We start from the raw sequence: 24,728 nt of genomic DNA on the forward strand, positions 1-24,728 counted from the left end.
TACTATATTCTGTGACCGTGACAATCTATGGTAGCTACTGACCAACAGCATAGGAAGAACTGAGTCAAAGCATGTAATTATTCTCAAGCTCGAGTTTGATGCTTGTCAGAATTGATTGACTTTTCTTTGGTCAACAGTTTGAATTAAAGTTTAAACACAGAAGTATTTTTTTTCTCTTTGGTCTGGTATCACAGATTGTCATACACATGAGTATATATGTAAAATCTGGTTCAACCACACTGACTGATTTAGGGATTACCAAAGTAACAAAGACTTCCCGGGATTAAATTCACATGCTAGGCTATACATCTTCTGAAAGTCTGAAAGTTCCTTGTGCCTTTTTGCACATGTTTTTAATATATATGCATGTTCAATTTTAATGTTTAATCAGAATGTGATTTATACGTTATGTATAAAGTATCCAGTGTGTGTGTGTGTGTGTGTGTGTGTGTGTGTGTGTGTGTGTGTGTGTGTGTGTGTGTGTGTGTGTGTGTGTGTGTAACGCAAACCCGTCATCAGTGTGATTACACAGCTGTAGCAGACAGACAACGAGCTCCATTCATACGAAAATCCAGGCTCCAGTTTCAAATGACCAGAAGATGGACTGTGTGTGTGTTCAGGTTTCGGCGTGTTTTTGTGTCTGAAAGAGAAAGTAATGACGCAGGTGATGAATGGTGCAAACAAAGTTTAAAATTGTTTCTGAAAATGAAGAAAAAAAGATTAAACAAAAAGGTATAAGGACATTTTTAAACACTGAGAGTATCAAAAGTCTTCTTGCATGCCGAGTTTTTTTTTTTTTTTTTGATTTTGACTTCTGGGGAACCTTTCCTCCTCACTTATTATTATTCTTTTTTCTCATTTCTAAGTGGAAACTCGCCCACACAGGAACAGCCCTGGCCTTACATTTTTGACCCAAATTACAGAGAAGTCTGTTTTATCACCCGTCTATGTGGGTCTTCTGTCTGTCCCCCACCTTTTCCTTGTCTTTGTCTTTTTCCTGTGTTCTACTTACGCAACTTTTTTTAAAAATATAAATAAAAATAAACTCATTATTTTTGCATTTATCAAACTCTTTCAGGATTTTAAGACGCAAAGCCTAATATTGTTATTTTTGCAAAAACTAGGCATGACCCAACCTGGATGAGGCATTAAATAGGGTGAAACGGTTGCCTCTATTGAGGCAGTTCATCACTCTCACAGATGGGCATATACAGGACAGCTTCCAAACAAAGAGAGCGGTGTTCACATAAACACAGACAGACAGCAGCAATAAACAGTTGATGCTTCACTGAGACACTTAGTCTGACTCAGGACTCTGAGTGTCGCTCTGGAGCTGTTTATAAATCCATAGATGAAAGTGATTATTGCATCTTCACTTCAGGGACATTTTCCATGAACCAGGTTAGTTTGTTGGAGGCAGTCTTAAACACCCACAGCTTCCATTGCATCAACCAGGATAAAGAAGAAAGATTACCTGGATAGAAAGTTAACCCCAAACTGGGCTAAGCATGGGGACACTGTTTTTGATACTACCCTGAACCTTTGGCGTGATGTTCTGTGCGAATGATAAAGCATTTGGGATTGGTTGAATTTTCCCACAGCAATCCTTTATTATCCTAGAAAATCCGCTGGAATCAGGCTCATTACCAGATTTTAATTTATTTTAGAAACAAGGCAATATTGCTATGGTCGACCATGTGTGCAGTGTTTTAGGACATGTGACGAAAGATTAATTTAATGAATGTCTGCATATTGTAAACAATTTTTCCATATCTGAGAGTATTTTTAATTTTGTTTAAGAATGCAAAACAATAAAAAGTCCTCATTAAAAGAACAAGATATTTTGGCAACCAAACTCTGAGTTGTAATCCTGGTTGAAGCTCCCATTCACCTGTCCTCTGCCACAAATGCAGTGAAAACAGAACTCAGTATCTTTGAAAACAGTTAAAGCATCTTGGTGACAAGTTTGGAGAGGCTACAGAATGTACAGAGTAGGTCAGCTGAGAAGGAACACTTTTAGTGTTTTTGCTGAAAATTAAAGTTAGATTTTTTAAAGGAGAACCTTTTCTTCCACACATTTGCAGAGCTCTTTCAGCAGGCAGACTGAGGAGGACTGACCGTCTCAGTGTTAGCAGATATTTTCATAATAAGAGGTGGCACCATAACTTTATAGGATTCTGAACACACATTAAGATTATCTGAAATAATTATGACAGAGGCTACATTCCCATTTATAGAAGCATGAGTGGCACAGCAGCGTCTGCACTTTCTGTGACAGATGAAAAGAGCAAACCTCCCTTCATCAGTCCTCACCAATTCATCACATGGATGAACTAAGAACCTAATCCACAAATGCATGAACTAAAATGGCAGCACCTAGAGAACATAAACAACAGGCAAGAAAAAGACATAAGGAAACCCAGAAAAACTCAAAAACTTAGGGATCATAAAAATGCTGCCAGAAAGCTGCCAGTGTCTTTACCAAATAGTTTGAAGGTGAGTTTAAACCAAACTTTCATCTCAGAAATAATGTCAAATCAATAGCTTAGTTAAAACAAGAGCTTTAAAAAGAAACCAATTTTACCTACAATTCGTAGATGGTCCAGAAAAATGAAAGAAATGGAATGGAAAATGTCAAACAGGTTGAGTCAGATGGTTTGTCCTGATTGTCAGAGGTGATCAAAGGCATTCCTGGACTATTGTGTACCTAATGTACATCTTTGGTGCACCGCCATTCCAGTCAAGTCAACTCAAAATCCAACTAATAACTTTAAAGCCTCCTGGAGTACAGTTTAATCAAGAAGTGAAGTATAAACTAATTCAGTTGCAATTTAAGCTGCATTGTGATAAAGATATGTGTCTAAAACATTTGAGAAATGTGAGACAGAAACGTATAAAGGAAACCATACACGAGGAAAAGAATGAATGCAATTAAAGAACCATTTCAAACAGTATAAATACATTGCTGCCACGTTGATTATGTATAGGTACAATTATTTATCAAAACAGACAGACCAGAGGACAGAAAAACAAATTGATCAGGTTAATCATCTCCAGGATAGACAAAGGGTTAATGGAACAAAAAGAAGTCCTCAATGGAACAATACAGCTTTGGAAGAGGTGATGGTGAGATGTCAAATGAGGCCGTGTTGAGGTCACAGCCTGCTTTTTTTTGCTCACTGTTTCAACTAATGAGTCAGCGGAAGGCCAAAGGTTGCTCATTGAACCCTTCAACATCCCCCACCAGCACAGACAGATGCACAAACCCCCTTTTGAGAAAAAGTGATTGCTGACATAAGTCACTGTCCCTGTCCTCTGTGCCTTTGAGGCATCTTTTAAATGCTGTCCTGCACAATTTCTCCACCATCCCATTAAAGAACCACAGCTTTCCAGACTGTCTCATCACGTGATGACACCAATGTAGAAACGAAAACCTAACTACACAAAATAAGGTTTAAAATTTAGATTGAAGATGTAATGTACATTCATATTGAAAACGTTGAGTCAAACTTTACACTGTTACATTTTAATATAGGAATATTTGTGTTTGAAAAACTGCAAAGCTAATCTTCAATTTTACAAAGAGATTATATTGCTTGATATTTTGCCTATTTTTTCCCCTTTTAACACCTTTACTTCTGTAGACAAAGAGTTATATATGCAGGTACACAAAAAGCACCATGCCTTGCAAATTTAATTAGATTCTTTGAACTTAATCCGATTTGTTGTGTTGAAACCACAAATTTGTAAACATATTTTATGGGTATGTTAGGTGATATCCATTATGAAGTAGTGGATAATTAGAGAGAAAAGAAAATTATATACTTAAGAAAAGAGGAAAAAGTGTAACAAATATCTTAAAATTTAACTTTGCGGTTGTATTTAGCCCCCTTAAGGCAGTACTTTATAGAACCATCATTTGCTGCAATTACTCTTGCAAGTCTTTTGTGGTAGGTGTCTACTAGTTCAAGCTTAGTCAGTTTAGAAGGAAAGCATCTGTGAACATCTACTTTCAATTGGATTGAGGTCTGGACTTTAACTTTTCCAACACATGGTTATGATTTGAAATGAATCCTTTCATTATGACTGCCATGCTGCAAGGTACACCTTGTCCATAATATCAAGTCTGTTGGCCTTTAACAGGTTTTGAGCTCTATCCATCTTCACGTTACTTCTCTGGCCATCTTCTCTGTTCATGCTGAATAAAAGCATTTCCATAGCATGATGCTGCCACCACCGAGTTCAGTGTTGATTTATCTGCCTAGAGCTCCTTCTTCAACATGTTTTCTTTGTTACTTACATGGCTTGTGGTAAACTACAAACAGGACTTTTTATGGCTTTCTTACAACAATGGCTTTCTTAAATCCACTTTTATTTAAAACCCAAATTTATGGCGCACACAGATAATAGCTTCCCTATTGATAAACTGAGCGGTTAATCTCCGTAGCTCCTTCAGAGTTACTATGGAGCCCTTCCTGCCTCTCTGATTAATGCTGTCCTTGACTGGCCTGTCAGGCTAGGTTTTGTGGTAGCTTTGTGGTTTTGGCATACCCTTCCAGTTTTCAAAAGAGGAATTAATCAGTCTAGTCTGACATGTACAAAGCTTGAGATATTGTTTGATAATGCAACCATGCTTCTCCACAACTATCCTTGACCTGTCAGGAGTGATTCTGGTCTCCTTGATGCTGTTTATCACTAATGTTCACGAAATAACCTCTGAGGTCTTCATAGAACAGCTTGATTTATCCTGAAAATAAATTACAGGCATTAGGTTGCACATAGTTTCTACAAGAGTATCAGAGAAAAGGGGGAATAAGAAGAAATGCACACTTTTCAGATTTTTATCAGTAAAAAAAATTGAAAAACCGAGCATCATATTTTTTTTTACATTTTCCAATTACATCCACTATGTGTCAGTTTATCTCATATAATCCAATAAAGTAGACTGAAATTTGTGTTTTTTATTGGACAAAACATGGGAAGATTTAAAGAGTGTGGATATGATATAGATGCACAAGACACTGTAGTCTTAGAGTTACATCATTGATGTCAATCACAGGTCTGTTTAATTATCACAATTTGAACCTTCAGGGCTTGATCTCATTACAGACTATTATGCAGAATATAAAAGGCTACATCTGAAGTTAAACCAGGCTAGTTTAATATCCACAGCAGACTGGTATTGTTAACTGTAGGCAAAAATAACAATTTCCATAGCACCTCGTGCACCAACAGCAACAACTTATTCTCCGACAGCTCCAACCTTATAATTCTGGTTTCCATACCGGCTGAAAAGCACCGATGACCTGCATAATTTGCTGTCAATGCAGTTTGTGTGTCACCGCCTCAACACCAGGGACACTTTGTACTTCTTGCCCATTCTTGCTGCTACTGCTATTTTTTTTGTAGACAATCAAATCAATTATATATAATAAACACCCCTAGAGAAAATGTCCTTAATGATAATAGTAATATGCTCATTATTTTGTCCACGCTCTCATCATTTAATGGGCCACTCAAAGCTCAATGTTCTAAGGTTGCACAGTCAATCTATCTTGTACTCTCTCAACATACCCTAAGTCATTTGTTAGCTGTCCCTTGAGAGCAAGCTTACTGTAATCTGACTCTGCAATAGACAGATGTGTCTCAGTATCAATAACATGCAGTCCAATAGGACAAAGAAGGATCAGAAAGAGGTCAAGATGGTGAAAATGGTGAATATGCAGGAGAATGTCGAAGTTGACGAGAAATGGTTTTGACCATCAGGTGCAACAAAAGATTATGGTGATGAACTCCAGGTTTCTTGTTTTCAAAGGATCTGAGGTAAACTTGTTCAGTTTAGTGCATTTGGATTTCAAATTGCATATGGATTACTGTGGACACTGCTATAAAAACATACTGCAGGCATGTGTGTTTAGCCAAGACACAAAGAGCGTCACAACACTGTGCTGGAGTTTGATCTAAGCGCTTGGCCGTGTTGTCACAGGCAGAGAGCGTGAGGAGATATGCGAGGAATGTGCATCAATAAGCTCAAGGACAGACTGTCCAACTTTAGCCTGGTACAGCTCCCAGTGAACTAGTGAAATCTTTATATATGTGGTTCATGATGCTCAGGAGAAGTATTGATACCAAACCTGTTGGCACAGAAACAAAAATATCACTATTTCAACTCCTACCTATTGTATAGTTGAAGTAAAAACAATCTGCGTGTGTCTATGTGTGTTTTAGTCTGACTGTGTGAACTATGTGAAGATCGTGCACCACTATAACCGTACCCACCTGTACGCCTGTGGAACCGGGGCCTTCCACCCTACCTGTGCCTTTGTGGAGGTGGGACACAGGATGGAGGTAAAGGGACAAAACTGACACAAACACCCTTCATCAAAGTAGAAAAGTAACATTTCATAGGGGAGCTGGCTTACTCTGTAGCATAACAATCATTTTCTTTGTGATCTGGTTTCCCCGCCAGGACCACGTCTTTAGGATCGACCCCTCTAAGGTGGAGGACGGTAAAGGGAAGAGTCCATATGATCCTCGACATAATGCTGCCTCTGTGTTGATCGGTAACTGAACCCATAGAAAATTATCTTTGCTGATTTTTCACTTGACTGTGTTGATGAGGTTTATGTAACTTAGGTCTTCAGATGTTGGGGTTATGCTGACCTTAAAATGTTTTGGGCTAAATTGCTTTACAGAAGTATTCATAGCCCTTGAGGTTTTTTTTTCATATTTTGTCACTTTACCACCATGAACCTAATTTTTTAAAAATTGTATACTATACCAACAGAAAATAGTGCATTGTTGTGAAAGTAAGGTAAATTATATATAATTCTTTAACATTTATTGAAGAAAAATCTAGAAAGTGTGATTCTCATTTGTATTTGGCCTCTCTTATATTTCTAAATGTATCAAGCACAATCTATGGCCACCAAACTTGTAAGCATCTCAGGAGTTTGATGGAGAACGTTAGTCAAAAAACAGCTTTATGTATAAAAAGGAACATATCATGCAGGTCAGGGAGAAAGTTTAAAATATGTTTTAGCAGAATTAGGTTGCATACCAATATCCATAGCTTTGTGGATCTCACCCAGCACTACTCAATTGGTAATCTGAGAATGGAAAGACTGCAACAGCAGACCTAACAAGACACGGGCCATTACCTAAACTGACAATTTGGGCAAGAATACAATTAATCAGAGAATCTGTTGATGGGAGAATTATTAGTGGTGCATTTCACAAATATGGCCTTCATGGAGGAACGGCAAGAAGAGAACAACTGTGGAAAGAAAGCTTTATGTCCTGTTGACAGTCTTGTTGGACAAAGTGGAAAAAGGAGGTTCTTTGGTCAGGTGAAACAAAATTGTAACTTTTTTGCCTAACTGAGTTGATGTGAGGTGGAAAGCCAACAAGGCACGTCCGCCGGAAAACACCAACCCCATGGTAAAACATGGTGGCAGCATCATGCTGTGGGTATGTGTTTCCTCATCCTGGACAGGAAACATGGAAAGAGTAGATGGAAGGCTGCAACCGACTCAAGGTTGAGGAGGTTCAACCTTTGAGGAAGAAAACTGCCCTAAACATCCAGCCAGAACCTTAATGGTTTAGATCAAAACATATGTATGTGTTAGAATGGCTTAGTCAAAGTCCAGATCTAATTCCAACTAAGGCGTTCTCCATTTAATATGACTGAGCTGGAAATATTTTGCAAAGAGTGGGCAAAACCTTTAGTTTCTTTATATACAAAGATATTTGGGAGACATACTATTCAAAGGGATTGTAGCTATAATCACAGTGAAAGGTGGGTCCATAAAGTATTGACCAAGGAAAGCTTGAAGATGCCTCACTCTTCAGTTTTTTTATTTGAAAACCACATTTCACAACTATGTATTACTTTAGGTTGGTCTGTCACTTGTTGAAAACAAGTTGATGTTAGTTGTTGTAATTTGACACAAGATAAAAAAATTAAAAGGGGTCAACGGGTATGAATACTTTTACAAGTACCTTCACTGGCAAAGACTTAACATTATTTCTGTTTCCCAGGTGACGAGCTTTATGCTGGTGTAGCCACAGATTTAATGGGACGGGACTTCACTATATTCAGGAGTCTGGGGAAACGTCCCTCCATTCGCACCGAACAGCACGACTCACGCTGGCTCAGTGGTGTGTGTCCTTTTGTTTGTTTGGTTAAGAAGCATCACGCACCCCCATGGGACAACATGGTGTGATGACTCACACTGTGCTACCTTTCTTTAATTCTGCCAACCAGAACCAAAGTTTGTCGGTTCCTTTTGGGTCCCTGAGAGTGAAAATCCAGATGATGACAAGATATTTTTCTTCTTCCGGGAGACAGCGGTTGAAGCTCAGGGTCTGGGAAAGTCAACTTACTCCCGCATTGGACAGTTGTGCAGGGTGAGAGATCCCTTGATTAACATCCAACCATGTGAAAAATTTGGTTAAAGGCTGTAATGTTTAAGCAAAATCAGATCATAACTGAGAACTTTTTTTTGTCAGAATGACATGGGTGGACAGAGAAGTCTGGTGAACAAGTGGACAACCTTCCTCAAGACCCGCCTGATTTGCTCAGTACCAGGAGCTGATGGCAGTGACACGTACTTTGATGAGCTGCGTAAGTCTAGTTCGTCAAAGTCTGGGGCAGCAATACTCAAATGAAACTATCCATTCAGGACTTTTCCAGGTCAAGTATGATGTAACATACAAAATAAGTCCAGGTTCTCCAGGAAACTCAAATAAAACTTGTAGTATGTTAATTTAATCATGAAGGAGGTTAACCTGATTTCATTGCATCAACTTTTGTCCCACAAATTGCAATCAGTAAAACAAAAATGAAACATTAGATATATGGAATAACATTTATGTTTCCAGTTTCCATTGTACATCTATAGTACAATTTAAGTAATGGGATAGTTTTATGGCTTTAAAAAAAAGCTAAAGAGAGGGAAGAAAAATTGGATGATTTATTAGTTTCCATCCCTTACCTCTGGATTTCTACCCAGAAACACATTCTGGTGGTGTAAATGGAAACAATGTTACAGAAATGTGATAATTCCACCTGGATTTATAATCTTGATCACAGATTGCCTTTCAGTGTGCAGATTTAAATAATCCATGTTCAAAGTAAAGTCTAAAATAAAAATGTGATTAATTTAAAGAGCCAAATAGATTTATAGTAGTGCTAATGATGCTTGACATTGTATGTTACAATAATTCAGTCCTTCTATTTCCTGTTCCTGAAAGAGCTCAAAACAATGGAAATAAAATGAAAATCTAAATTAAACTAATCTTCCTTATTTTTAGATACATTTTGTTCATCTGGCTTAAAGTAAAGTCTTTGCAGGATCATTTATTAATTACAATTTAACCAGTACAATCAGCACACTAATTTGAACACCTGTAATGGATTTGAATCCAGAATATTTTAAATACTAAGTAGAAGTTATGCATTTCAAAGCCTGTTTACATGTTTAAAAATGACACTGGTTCCATGCATTCTTGATCCGAGAATTATTAATCTGCCTCTCACATGCTAATGTTTATTTGAACACGTTTAGCTTCTCAGGGAGTGTTTGTTTGGACATTCATGCAAATTGCACATCTTAGTACAATTAACATTTTTGGGTGCTAAATAAATATGATGGAGAATCTGTTGATGGAGCAAAATATTAGCATGATGGTCAGAAGCTCTTAAGTTTTACTTAACTAGCATTAGTTATTAAACTAAAATCAAAGCTGGATAAAAAACTTTAACTATTTCTCTAAGACAGAAACTTTCTAAACCACAACTCGCTGAACATTCATTGATTCAAAATAAAATCCCTCAAAACATATCATTTACACCCTATGTACAATACTCTGCAGTGGACACAACAAAGGAGAATACCAGCTGACTGAAACAGCATTTTAATATCTAATTCACAAACGGCTAGATTTGTCACTCATTATTATGCAATACACCAATAACATCGCTTTATCAAAATGCATCTTATATTATTGGCTAACATTTCGTATTCTCCAAAATTCTTAAGTGTAAGACTTTTTATTATGTAATATTTTTTCAGATCTGTAGTCATGTGGTTTTCCTAGCTGCTGCAGGAGTTTCAAGATGCTTCTGATAAGTGTCTGAACCTTTCTCTGGGCTATAATATGATATGCCTTTTTGCACATCTCATGACGGAGTGAAAGGTTAACTAAGTGGAAGACTTTGCTCAAAACCTAACCCCACCTTAGGCTACACCTGTCATTCACATTTCTCAGTGTGAACGATGGGTCTCTTACCTTGATGATAAGCTTGAGACTATACCTGAGGCCAAAAATAGAAAGGGTTTCGCTGTAAAGCTGTCTTGGAAATCTACAAAACTTACAGTATCTGCCAAAAAATGGACCACTTAATTTGTAAACCTTTTGTTATACCTGTAACGGTGAAATGTTTTACATCTTAGTTTAAGAGCCAAATTGAGTTTGCTGACATCCGCATTAGGCTGCAGAGGATTCTGTTTCATGTCATGACCCCCACCAATCAGCGAAACGTCTCTTTAAAGTGGTTAGACATGTCCATAGGGCTTTGTTTATCTTTTGGCCAACCTTTGACCCTTGGGCTACCACCACCTGACCCGACTGTCTGTGTCTGTCTGTCCTCAGGGGATGTGTTCTTGCTGCAGACGAGGGACAGAAAGAACCCTCTGGTGTACACTGTCTTCTCCACTTCCAGGTCAGAGTCTAGCCACATGCGCATGTTTGTTTATGCACAAGAGTGAGTGTGTGAGTATGCGCATTAGAGAAAGCGAATGGCAAGGAAGCAAAGTGCATGCATGTTATGAGTGTGTTTGTTGTATCTAACCCTGCTCCCCTTGTCCCCCCAGCAGCAGTGTATTTAAAGGCTCAGCTGTGTGTCTTTACTCCATGAATGACATCCGGAGGGCCTTCCTGGGGCCCTTTGCACACAAAGAGGGGCCTAACTACCAATGGGTCCCTTTCCAGGGAAAAGTACCCTATCCCCGCCCAGGAATGGTATGTTAATAACCACAATGATAAAACAAAGGAGACACTGTAAAAATATCCAACGGTGACAAGTAAAATAATAAAAGTCCATTGAGGCAAGTGTATGTCTGTATGATTTACCACAATGAGAATGTTTTTTCCGTCAAATTTAGCATGTTCCTATTCCTGTGTTGCATCATGGTTAAAGCATCTGTTTTCTAATCCTTTAGGCAAATCAGGGTTATTTCAGATCAAAACAACGAAACAAACAAACATATAAGTGTCAACTGTAAGTGACAGGAACGACTTCAACAGTTTAGTGGTAGTTCTTCCCCAATTCTTTGGTCAGCTAAAATATTGTTGGTTGCGTTCAAGTACAGAGATGAGTAGTGTATGTACATACAGTTATTACAGTTGCTACATACTGTATAGTATACTTACAAATCAGCAAAACAAATTTATTTAAATAGACTTTTTTATTGCAATTTCATTTAATACTTTTAGATTAGTAAGCACTACAGTGCTCAGTTATGTACTACAAAACGACCAAACCATTTTCCATGCTAAACTTTTCGCAATCAATATGGGTTTCACACTCCACTAACCACAGAAGCATTCAGTCAGCAGGATTTGTTCACGCTGAACTTCATCTGAAACTGCCACAGCAGAGCTAGACATGCTGCGACATTAGTATAGAAATTATAGTTTAGGAATACAACAAAAATCATGTAAAACTGAATCTTCTCTGATTTCAATTTTAGACACACAACCTTGATCAAGCAGTCAATCTGCACCAAATTAAATGAGTTGAATTTCTTCATAAAAAAGCACATAAGTAATAACCTAATTAGGTTTAACCTGAGATGTCCAAAGGTGCTATTGTGTAGCTAAGTATTCAGAAATTCCAGGGCTGGAATTTTAATGAAAGAGGGAAGCTGGACTCTGACCTGAAGTAATTCTCTTCCAAGTCCCTCATGCCATAATGACCTCACTGTGCCCTGCTGGACAGTGGCGTGATGCATTTTTAACCAACTGAAATGCTGATGAGTTTATTATTTCACTTTTAAAAAGCTAAAGCTAAAATATGTTTGTATGGAATGGATAACTACAGTCATGGCAATGTTATTTTCATGTTTTAGCAAGTTGTTGCAAAATGCTGCTGGAAACTAACTTGTAACTCTCCTTCCATCAGTGTCCCAGTAAGACATTTGGGAGTTTTGAATCCACAAAGGGTTTCCCAGATGATGTGATCCAGTTTGCACGTCACCACCCTCTGATGTACAACCCTGTGTACCCCATGAGTCGACGACCTGTTTTTGTTAGAACCAATGTAGACTACAGCTTCACACAGATAGCGGTGGACAGAGTCAATGCCGCTGATGGACAGTATGATGTCATGTTCATCGGCACAGGTAGGTACACAAACAGTTTTCTCTTCCTTTACTCTTAAATAAAATTAAAATGATGGTAAGATAATCCGCATGTGGTATTTCAGACAAAGGGACAGTACTAAAGGTGATCAGTGTTCCCAAGGAGAGCTGGAACAACATGGAAGAACTTTTACTGGAAGAGCTAGAGGTCTTCAAAGTAAGAATACTATTAAAATGTAATATATTGTGCATTAAGTAAGAAATATACCTGATTTTTACATAACATCAACTGTCCTCTCATTTTTCTTTAACATGATTGGGGTTAATTTTTCCATCTTACTTTTAATTGCATTCAGATTTTGTACAGTTATATTACATTTGATGTCAAGACGAATGAATGAAGGAAAACAAAGTCAAAACAAAGTCAAAACAATCAAGAACGCAAAGTTGCCAAACACAGATAATATTATATTTAGAACAACAAACTCAGGTATTAGTCCATTACACAGTGGTACCAAAAGAAGAATGCAGTGACCGTAAAGTTTTCACTTTGAATGAGAATTTATAAGGTAAAGATTGACATTATTTATCTAATGTGGACAAGGAAATCAGGAGAACGTTTTTTTAAGACGCAGTAGATTGGAGACTTAACAGACTGCCACCCTATCCAGGGATTAAATGTCATAGTGCCTTTTGCCACATTGGTGAAAAATAAAAAAAAGAGTTAAAAACAGCTACAATACTGACAGCATTCAGGTAGATAATGTTATTTTGACCCATTTCTCTCAACAACTGCTTAAAAAAACGCTTAACTGTGAAGTGACTGTATAAAACCAACAGGTAGTGAATGGAAGCAGCTGAAAGTCCCACCTGTCTATGCATTATTATTTTGCATTTTACTTGTGATTGCCTATCTGCTCTACAATAATGTAGATATTAAAACATTTAGGGACACTCTCTGTCATACTAATCAAGCTCTATAAGTTCATCTACAGTTTACAATTGGTTTTCTTTCTCACAACATCCCATAGTGGTGCTACACACATAGAGGATGCAAAAGGTAAAAACACTGTTACAAATTCAGTTGCTCATTTGTCTCAGTCCCTAAGCAAAAAGGCTGATAGTTATTAGTACGGAACATGATAGTATCTATTCTTTCAAAATAGAAGAATTTGAAGTTTAACTTTTTTACAGTCATCTTGCAGTACAATAAAACGTTTTGCTTGACACTGAACATCTTCACGAAGGTTAATATTTGAAAAAAGAAATCGCATTCTGTTGTAGTAACTGTATTTCTTTTCTTTAGGGGAAATAATCTATTTCTAGGAAACTAATATTTTATCCATTCTTCCTTTCTTCAGGATGCATCATCTGTCATCAACATGCAAATCTCTTCCAAACGGGTAAGTTTACTTTGATACTCCAAAACCCGTAATATCATTAAAAATGATACTCATATGATTTTTGCCGCAGTAATTAATAATTTTGGAAAGACAAGAAAATGTTGACAAGATGACAACCCAGGATGATAGGGTGAAAAAAACCAACAGAAAAAAGAAAGCCGTATAAGCCACACTAAATCAGAATGGTCAAAGAAAGTGCACGTTAAATCACCTAAAGGCATCATAAATTATCAAACTCGGCACTTTTACAGAGAACAAACCAGCTTGATTTATGACAGATACCAGCTCTAGCTGTTTCTAACTCAGATAGGCAAACATTCTTCAAGCCTTTTTGTCAAAAGTTTCCAACTTGTCTCTGCCTGTTTCACAGCAACAGCTGTATGTCGGCTCGGACACAGGAATTGCCCAAGTGCCTCTGCACCGCTGCAGCGTTTATGGGAAGGCTTGTGCTGAGTGCTGCCTGGCCCGAGACCCTTACTGCGCTTGGGATGGAACATCCTGTACTCGCTACCTGCCAAATACAAAGAGGTCTGTGACGAGTCTTTGACAAACATATGCAGAGGAATTAATAAAAACAAAAATAAATTTTCACATAAGCGGAAATCACTATAATAATTTTATTTTTCCTTTCAGACGTTTCCGCCGCCAGGATGTCAGGAATGGCGACCCCAACACCCTTTGCTCAGGAGGTAATATTACAGCACTCATACAGCAGAAAGCGGCACAGTTAAATGTTATTAGAATGGATACAGGATATAGGGTTTAAGAGAATAAGAGTAGTGCAGATTTTTGCAATATTTCCAGGAAAATTTAGATTTTGTTTTTTTTTTTACAAAAAGACTAATGGTTTCCCTAATGACAAACAATTATTTTTAAAGACTGTATTTATTTTAGAATATTTCAGTCAGAATACATTTTGAGGACCCCACATATTGCAATTTTCTTTTCTTTTCAAATTCTAAGGCAATCCTCTATTTGTGTTTTCAAAATAAAGATGTCAGAAATCACAAATCTTAGACTTAGATTTAGACAGGCTTTATTGTCATTCAGTTGTACATTCACAATGTACATTTGAGCAATATTTTGTTGCAAGGCTGCAAATAAAAAACAGAAGGCACCAGAGAAACATAAAAATAAGGATTTGTCATTTGTTCAGAATGTAGCAGCAAACCAAAAAAGATTATTTTTTTGATGTACAGAAAAGCTATGTATATGACCATATGAATAGTGCAAGTACTGTGTGCATAGGAGCAGAATGTATTGCAACAATGGTCATGCAGATAGTATAGTTGGTGCAATGGAGTTCACTGTGATCCATTAAAGTGACTAGTTTTGTATGTATGGGTGGGGTTATTGGGAGTTTAGCAGTCTTATGACATGTGGAATGAAGCTGTTGTTGTATCTGGTTGTCTTACTTGCTGAACCTTTTGCCAGAGGGCAACAAGGTGAACAGTCCATGATAGTGGTGGAAGGGGTCTTTCATGGTTGTCTGAGTCATGGTCAGGCAGCGTATGCTAGCAGTGTCACGGGTGAAAGTAAGCACTGTCCCGATGGTCCTCTCCGCTGTCCTCACCACTATAAACACATTTCCAGTCTAAGGCGTTGCAGACTCTCTGTGTTTTAAAGGACGTTTGTTCAGTTTAGAATTGCCCAGTTCAGGCTTGATAAGTCCCGTTTCAGGCAAAAAAATAAAATAAAACAGCCCTTTATCCCTGAAAGGAAGCCTCATAACAGATAGCAGCTACATTGTAGTTTGCAGTTAATATTTTGCCAGTAGTGCTACACTTGTGCTTACAATTAATTTTCTGTCAATTTCTTTTCTCCACCATATTCTCAAAATTGGTTTGGGCTTCTTTGATGCTTTAATAACTGAATGTTATAAGAATTGTTTGATCAACTAATGTGCCAGTTTAGTCTTAACAACAACACATTTTAAAGGTACATAGCCACATTATATGCTTGTAAAAAAAAAGACCCACAGCCGTTAGATAAGGTTATATACACCAAGCCTCCATCCTGATAGTGTTTTGATGGTCCTTTTTGAGCCTAAATAGAACCGCAGCAATGGACACAATGAGCAGATATAAACAGACGTGGCACAGTATCGCAGATCTAACATAAAGCCAGATGGCGACTACAAATCACTGCTAAATAATGCCAGACTGAACAGTGTTGCAGAGCAGTCTTTTATTAGTTGACACTGTTAACTTTAGAACTACTTCCTTTCTTACTTCAAATACCAACAGCAACTGCACAGCTCTTTATTTAAAAAAAAAAAGACTGCCCTTTGATAAATTGAAAAATAATTGCCTATTAATATAACAACAGCCCTGTTTATTAAGATGTTAATTAGTTGTTTTTTTGGAGAAAAAAAAATTGTTAATTTGTCAGGGGAAAAAACATCTTAGACATCTGTAAACTATTGGTATTTGACATCTTACAGTCCTCACAGCAAAACAGCCAAAACACTTCACCTTTGGTGACACACATCCTTCCAGACCACAAAGCAAGCATTCTGCACCTATCTGTGTTTCTGCACTATAACTAAGTCAGGCTAATCGCTCCGACTGAAAGAGCTCCTGGGTAATACGATTACATCATGTGGCAAGCAAGGCGAGTAAAACTAATGAAGGTCAGCATAATTGTCTCTGATGTGACTGGACTGGCCCCATAGTCCAGATTGGTCTGCTTGGCAGGTTGCACACCATTGTTCCCTCTTTGAGCAGCATGCCAGTACTGCTAACTCTGTAGTTTCTTTCTTCTTTCATGCCTTTTAGCTGCAGATTTGGAGCACAAGGTGTCATCAAGTACTGTGAGGACATTAGGAGTTGCAACACGTAAACAAATATTCAGATTAACTCACTAAGTCCTGATAAATAATGATAATAAGAACACAAAGAGGAATTGTTAGTTTCCTATTACACATTAACTTCCATACATAAGTAGACTTTGTTATTAAAATGTCCTGACAAAAAACACAGGCCAAGGTAAGGATAGGCCTATGCTCACAAGGCATTGTATCAGATAAAGCAAACCCTTTATATATTTGTCTCTGCTGCCCCCTTCAGACCACCACAAGCATCATGTTGCAGAGAAGAAGTTGTATGGAGTTGAGGGAAGCAGCACTTTCTTGGAGTGTATTCCCAAATCGCTTCAGGCCAGAGTCACCTGGACCTACCAGAAACATCCACAGAACCCCCGAGAAGAGGTGTGTGTTCATATTAAATTATGAAATTAATCCTCTGGTTTATTGCGATTGCTCTAATTTCTGTGATTTGTCTTTTGTTGATGCATCTCCCATGACATCTGAAAAACATAATATAAGTAACTTTATCAGTAATAGTAACGTAAATGGGCAACAGCAAGGTTGACTTTTATAAGTGCATGATTTGAAAATGTAAAAACATTTATGGGCATGTTTGGTTTCTTATGAGCATTTTCAAAACCTGACTACAGAAAAGGATTTAGAATTTGGGTCCAAATATAGGACCATTGTTAGTAGCATGACTTGATATAGTTATGTTCAAGTATATTTTTCATGTGTGATGGACGAATTCATCATTTTGCATATACAGCACTTTGCAGAAACATCAATACCCCTTTGAACATTTCCACCTTGTGTTATGCTTCAATATTCAACTTCATTGTATTTAGTCAGAATTATTGAAAGACCTTTAACAAATAGTGACTAATTGCGAAGTGGAAGGAAAAGTAAAGCTGATAAAAAAAAAGTTTTGTCTTAAAGCACCAGTGTGTAAGATTTTCACACACTGGGGAAAGAATTGCAAACATCTTTGCTGTAAGAACTGCTACGGAAGCCTCGGAGTATAATAAGTGTGACAGTGTAAACATGTCCTCCACGTATTAGCTACTGCTAATAGCTACGGTCATCATGTGAAATGATTTTTGGGACTGTTTTTGGGACCGCTTGTTTTTTTCTAAAGTCGCTTGCAAATTCTGTGAGTTGCGTTTTTGTGGGCTAATTTCTGAAGGAGGCGAACAAAACGACCCGTTTCTGCCAGGAGAGAGTAGCTGCTGCTCTACACTGACCTGTTTCTAACATAACAGCAAAAATAAACTTCACTGTTGTTTTAAATTAACTTACCTGTCCAGTAGGAAGCCTGCAACCTCTGTAACATGGCGCCTCCCAGTGGGTGTACCAGCACCTATGTATTTATAAACTACTAATTCTAAGTTATGAGAACACTTTCATTTTTGATGTGAGGTTATTACACTTTACCACAATATGTATTTATAAAAGGAATACTTGATTTTTGCTAATTAGAAGCCACATTTTCTTGTCACTGCTGCACTTTATATTGTAATGTTATCTTATTCCAACTCCAATCTCATTATACTGTCATAAACTGTATGCAACAAAAATTCATTCTGTATGCACTCTGTAAATACAAAATGACAATAAAATTGTCTAAGAGTAAGACTAAGAAATTAGTTGTGCACTTTCCCTTTAAGAAAACTTGGCTGATTACATTAAGTTGTTGGGTTTGCAGCAATCTCTCCCCCTGAACAAGGGATGTGGTGAAAATGGACAGGAATGACTTGCTTTAAGCCAGAAAAAAAACTCCAGGAGAACACGGATCAGTGCGAACTGTAATCTGCAAGGCCTAATGTTCTGACGCACAAAAACATGTTTGTGCTGGTCTAGGAGTCTGTTCCATAAACAGAGAAAGCAGCAGCAGCGGCTGCTCTTTTAGGGGCATCCTCTTGGACAGAAACATACGTAGCTAAATACGGGATGAAAACTACACATAAACGGCAGGCCAGATTTGCCTTGTATGGAGAGAAAATACAAAGACAGAACATAAACTTAATGGCAGCAACAACTGCAGATAATGTATAACTGGAGAATAAAAGTCTAAATTAGGCCAGCAAGGACTAGTTGTCAGTATAACCTCTAATATCCTAAACCTGCTTTACATAACCACAGATATAACTCGGGGTCACTCTAACTAAAAGCTTTACCTAAAGAGCATGTTTTAGCCCGAATCTTAATACTATATAGGATTAAAATGTACCCAACAAGACGTAAAGCTGTCATTGCAGCAAAAGGTGGTTCTTCAAAAGTGTCAACAAAAAGAGATTTAAAACTGAAACACTTTTCAATTATAAAACATTTAACAAGTATCTGTAATTTTCCAATCACTTTCAAACTGTTTACTTCTTTGTGTTAGCCTGTCACATAAAATCTATATAAAATACATTAAAGATCGTGGGCGTAATGTGACATAACCTGAAAAAGATCAAGAGATATGGAAACTTCTGCAAGCCTCTGTATATACTGAAGTGTCTTTTGGTACAGTCAGATAGAGAAATGGTATTAGACATTCAGAGCTGAATTATATATATTTTTGCCTCCAGGTACGTCTTGATGAGCGTATCCTCCAGACAGACAGGGGCCTCCTGATTCGTCGAGTCCTAAAGAGGGATGTTGGTGTCTACCAGTGCCATGCTATGGAGCATGGATTCACCCAGACGTTGCTGGGCATCACCTTAGAAGTTGTACCATCAACATCTTCCTCCATCTCCAAGCTACCCTCTGATGCTCCTGCCCGACTAGATCCCCGCAGCCGAGGTGGTCCCTCACTGACCAATCAAAAGCTTTGGTACCGGGACTTCATGCAGTTGGTGGACCACCCTAACCTCAGCACTGTCGACCAGATTTGTGAGCAAGTCTGGGCACGGAAGCACGCTGATGCTGACCAGGCGGCAAAGAGTTTTCCTTCTCCACGGAAGGAGATCCTACCTTTGGGTCCTGATGTCCGACCAGCCAATAAGAAGTGGAAGCATCTCCAGGAGATCAGAAAGGGGAGAAACCGCAGGACCCACGACGGGAAATCAAGCCCTCGGGCGCCACGCAGTGCAGGGGAATAATGATGAAGAGATGAAAAAGAGGGAGGGAAGAGAATGGAAGAAAGTAACTGAAAGACCAGACACTTAAGGAGGTGTTAACACATACAAATTCACATATAAAGACATGCACAGACACATACACACACAGCACCTCCAGTATTGTGTTTATTTATCTATGGATGCCACCACTATATGGTACACCATTCCCATGATTCCTCATCCCTGTGACCCTTCCTGCATGTGCTGCCTTACTGCCCAAACTGATTCTGCACGATCCCTTTATACTGCTTCACTAGGATAATCAAGTGTACTAGCAAATGCTCGAGAAGAAACTCACCCTTATGAGGAGGCAATAAACTGACACACGCATCTCAAACTTTTCCTACAAGCCATCTACACTACTTTAATGGTTAGTGGATCATCTATGTTACTTTCTGGACAGCATTACTCATGAACAGTCCCAAAGGTTTGGGTAAACTCTCATCAAGGTATAACATTTCTTTAAGTGACTTCAGTGTGGACAGAATGGAAAAAGTGACAACTGGAACACAATGCAAAAATATAGTCTTTAACTGAAAAAAAAAAATACAATGAATATTATACATGCATGTTGTATTAACATTTGTAAGAACCTGTGTAAATTATGCACATCTTTCTGTGGTCCCCTCTTCATTATCACTAATTGTGTTTTGTGCAAATTACACAGTAGAGCCATAAAGAGATGCCAGCACCTGTGGAGCACAACATTTTTTTTTGTAAAAAAGTTATAAATTTGTAGTCAGGTTGGATTCTTAAATCTGTTTTATTTTTGGAACTGTTTCCATGGAAACTTTGGGGTATGTCAGCAAAAACAGCCGACTTCAAACAAGAGATGCAACGATCAGGGTTTTTTGGCCACTTCCCAATCTGTAAAGCTTTAATTTGCCAATACCAATTTTTGCAGATTCCAAAATATTTTTAAAGGCATCTTTTGATTAGACCAAGAACATTTTCTACGAGAATAATATTTTGAGATCATATTTTTCTGATAACCTTTGTTTACCCTGGCCAATTTTATTCAAGTATTTCGACTGTGGAACATGGCTGTTAGATGAACAAACAGTGAGTGGTAACTGCTTGCACTGCAGGAGTGTCTACTGAGGTTTCACTCAGTGGCTGAGTGGGATAGTCGTTCCATCTAGGAATTAAAAGCCTCAATCTTCAGCAATAAAATACGTCTATTTATCCTGTCACGACAAAGTCCATGATAAGGTGTAACTGATAAAACAATTTACATGGAGTTTGTGGCCACACGTCTGTTTTGTAGCCTATCCCTTTTCAGGTAAAAGAAGAGGCGAGACACCCCCAGTCAGGATTGCCACCTGGCATTTTAGACTGAAGTCTTTGGTAATGTTACAAGGTTTATGCAATAACAAAATTACAATAATTTCAGTACTTCATCTGTAAAAGATCTGGATTCATGGTGATTGCAGTTGTTTTTATTTGTGCCACAGCACATAGATGGTTTAAAAGCATCAAATATTGCTTTCAATTAATTTACTTCCCCCCTCACCTCTGACAGCTGTACACACATTACTTAAAAATACATTACAGTTAAAATCAACAGTATGTATGAGCTTAAGAATATTTTAATGTTATGTTTGACATTATAATCATACTATAAACCATTTTATAATACTTAGCATCTCCTTCGACCAAAATCTACTCAAAAGTCACAAGTACTTAGAGTAATAGTAGCTCCTGATACGAAGCTATTTTTGGAGTATTTTCTACCCTGGTCATTTCTTTTTACGTTGGTAAATGTAGCGCAATTGCAGGGGGTAATAATGGCTCGTACCCTGGTTCTTGGAGAAGGTTCCTGGGGTGGAAATGTTCCTTAAGAACTATAATAACCAAGATTCTAAATATTACTATTTTAACCCTTCTGTCTTGAGCAATCTTATTTATGATAGGAGTTAAGGCAATTTCATACGCTTTGTAAAAGAGCAGTCACTGTCAAACCAGGTTATACAATGTTTTTTTCAAACTAACTTTATAACTGGCTAAAGCACCTTCGCTACAAGGCAGGTGAACAAAGTTAAAATTACCATAACGGCCATCTCTGTGATTTTCCCAGAAATACAGACCCATAGTTTAACTCTAAGATTCCAAAGAAAGCTGCCAACATTTAACATCTTTCATCAGTGGCTTAGTTAAAAATCTCCAGTGGCCAATGTAAAGCAACTTTGCTGTGATCTATTTCTTCCTCTATGCATTGCTTTCTTTAAGTAGCATCCTCAATATGCAGCAGAGAAGTCTCCTGTCGCCTGTTGAATAGTTCTTATTTTTTTGATAGCTTCTTACACCTTCTTTGGTTTAACTTAGTTCATTTTTCAACACTTTACAGACACTAAGATAGCAAACCTGACTGTTCTTCCTTCACAACTTGCACACAAAAGACTGTGATTGGCATTGTGCATTCACTGACAAAAAAATATTGGATTTCAAGTTTCAGACCTATTGGTCAATGCTTGAGCTGGTCAAGCTGAAAATGGACCAGTATTGATCACCAGACCATCACTCAGTGTATCTCTGCTTGGAACTCCTACTTCAGTCAGTACATATGGTCTTAGTTATGAACAGGACATAACTAGAATGTGGTTATTGCATTGCATTGCAGTTTGAAACCACTTGTGAGAGAGTGGTAAAAAATGTACTCACATTCCATAAAGTGGGCTGACAATAAGATGTTTACAGATGTTTGCATCAATAATAAATTAGTTAATAATAAAACATGATTTGAAAACACAATTAGAAATTAAATTAGAGCTCAGAGCAAGTGGGATCATCTGCATTAAAAATATAAAACCAGTTAAAAACATTTTTTCAGAACCACACTTGTTTAAACTATATCTATTTTTTAAACTATCCTGCATTGTTTTGTATTGAAGATAAATCTTAAATATAATGGTTTGTGGGGAAAGGGATAAATATGGTAAGCAAGGTCAGAAGAATGGGGAAAGATTTAAGCAGACTCAAAATATGACAACCCATATTTGTGGGCTACAGTACGGTATAAACATATATTTATATATACATTAGCATGATATTTATGAGTGAGACTAAGGTTTTTTTGTATTCTAAGTGGTACTACATTTTTACACTGTTTAATCCTAAATTGTTAGTGATACATAGATATGCAAGCGATGTGAAGTGAGTAGACGATTCTTGGTTCGGCACGGTGAATTTCTCACAATACATTTTCTACAGGTTGTGAAAAGAGTAAAAAAATCCTACACTGTTTGTAATCACTTCTCATGTAGTGTTACAGTCAATTAGATTGTTGATTGCTGCTTAAGGATGTCATCTCTAGTTAAACAGTTAGGACTGTAAGGTCTTCCTTTTTGATGTCTTAATCTCTAGGTGTTTTATTTGTAAAGAAACCACATTTGTTGGTTGTTTGTGCTAACATGGTGTGCTTAGCCTGTCCCCCAGTGTTCACTGCTCGAACAGGCTCAGATGAGGAGCCTTTCTGTGGTACTTTGATATATCATAACTTGTATGCAAGAAAGAAAGTGGTGGGTCTTGATAGATAAAACGTGTTTATGTTTTACATTCATAAAATCTTTTATGTATCATTTGCTTTGTTTTGTGCTGCTACCACCAAATATCATGGTTTTAATCAAATTATCATAATTTAGTGCATTCATCCCAGTTAAAAGCAAGGCAGTACAACTCGAGTCTGTGTGGGGGTTTTAGATGTATGATATCATTGTCATTGTTATTTATGTACCTTCGTTATAGATGTGTAATTAACTCTTTGAACTAAACTGAATGATGACGCCTCTAAAAAGGGACACTCTGCATTTTGACAGCATATCGAAGAGGACAAGTCTGACTGTATTGTTAAAGCAAAACAGACCTTAATTGGTTAAGGATGCAGCAGATCAGTGCATCGGCCAGGTCAGCACCAAATAATTCTGAACCAGCAGAGGTGTCAAACATGCCAGAGTATCCCTTTTCAGCCAGCTGTTGTTTTGTGCTTGAACTTGCATGACTAAGGTTTGTGGCTAATGCATTTGACAATGACATGGTGACAAGGGAGAACGAGTGGTAAAGAAAGCACAATGATATTCCTATGTATTTATGTGGAAAGATAAGCTGAGATGTTATGGATTGTTTCCCTTTTATAAATGTAGATTTATTTCTGTAGTGTTCATGTTCTGTTGACAAGGACATGTCCTTAGCATTTTTTTGTTGTACTTTGCAGCCAATGGAAAAGCTTTTTTCTGGAGACAGTATCCAATGAAAGTCTTTTGTTGTTCTAAAAGCCCTCTGTTCCAAAACTTCCTCATATATCCTTTTCTATGTGATGTGTTGTTTTTCAAAAGCTTACAAGGAGATGCTTTTGTGTTTGTACGTTGACTGAATGTGTGTGTCTGTGTGCAAGAGTAAACTGCTCGATTTGTGTCCTCTGTCTAACAGTTTTTGTGGACAACAGAGCTCTGTATATAATGGCAAAGGTACAGTGGTGTGTAGGGAGGTCTGTAGCTGAAGGTCTGAGGTCAAAGGCCAAAGTTAATGTGGTGTACTGTAATATTTCCGGGTCTTTGTGAAACGTCATGTCAGATTTTTTGATTAATACAATAAAAATATGCAGTTAATTTAAGATTTGATTGACTTTTTTGAACCCCATGCTCATTTTAATCCCCATTTAATGTTGAAACTGTGTTTATTGGTTAAATTAATACAACAAGATACTCTGGCCAGCATTAAGTCAGTATACAATTGCTTTGCCTACACACATTTACATTTTCTCTATCCAATAATTATTTTGTTAAAGTGGGCGAGGCCTATCTCAGTGGACTCCTAATTAGAGCCAGGACAAAACATCCATGTAAATAAAGTTGCACTTTCATGCCTATCGTTATTTCATACTACCAGTCGATCTACACTGCAGGGTGTTGGGTTTTTTAAATAAAAAAAGAGAAGGTATGGGTATATAACATTCACGCCCCTGGACGGAATTCTATAAACCATCACAAAAAGCCTGCATAGGTTTCAAATCCACACATTTGTATCAATAAATTAGAATACCATCAGACAGTTA

General features: G+C 37.6%; 1 protein-coding gene across 3 annotated transcripts in view; it reads left to right on the forward strand.

Annotated features, from left to right (window-relative positions):
• sema3b (sema domain, immunoglobulin domain (Ig), short basic domain, secreted, (semaphorin) 3B) overlaps positions 1-24,287 on the forward strand; it is a 101,071-nt gene extending 76,784 nt beyond the window's left edge. For 2 of the 3 annotated variants that reach the window (XM_012866775.3, XM_012866776.3), the window contains exons 5-18: positions 6,229-6,348; positions 6,470-6,563; positions 8,041-8,160; positions 8,267-8,409; positions 8,512-8,626; positions 10,657-10,726; positions 10,878-11,025; positions 12,188-12,407; positions 12,491-12,582; positions 13,727-13,768; positions 14,139-14,296; positions 14,402-14,457; positions 16,837-16,976; positions 19,148-24,287. In XM_012866775.3, the coding sequence (XP_012722229.1) occupies positions 6,229-6,348; positions 6,470-6,563; positions 8,041-8,160; positions 8,267-8,409; positions 8,512-8,626; positions 10,657-10,726; positions 10,878-11,025; positions 12,188-12,407; positions 12,491-12,582; positions 13,727-13,768; positions 14,139-14,296; positions 14,402-14,457; positions 16,837-16,976; positions 19,148-19,660 (2,031 nt within the window). In that variant the 3' untranslated portion in view covers positions 19,661-24,287. The remainder of the gene's footprint in view (positions 1-6,228; positions 6,349-6,469; positions 6,564-8,040; positions 8,161-8,266; positions 8,410-8,511; positions 8,627-10,656; positions 10,727-10,877; positions 11,026-12,187; positions 12,408-12,490; positions 12,583-13,726; positions 13,769-14,138; positions 14,297-14,401; positions 14,458-16,836; positions 16,977-19,147) is intronic. The other variant, XM_012866777.3, reaches the window with a different exon arrangement.
• Positions 24,288-24,728: the final 441 nt, after the last annotated feature.

The sequence above is a fragment of the Fundulus heteroclitus genome, chromosome 1 (genome assembly GCF_011125445.2).
Source record: "Fundulus heteroclitus isolate FHET01 chromosome 1, MU-UCD_Fhet_4.1, whole genome shotgun sequence".
NCBI classification, from domain to species: Eukaryota; Metazoa; Chordata; class Actinopteri; order Cyprinodontiformes; family Fundulidae; genus Fundulus; species Fundulus heteroclitus.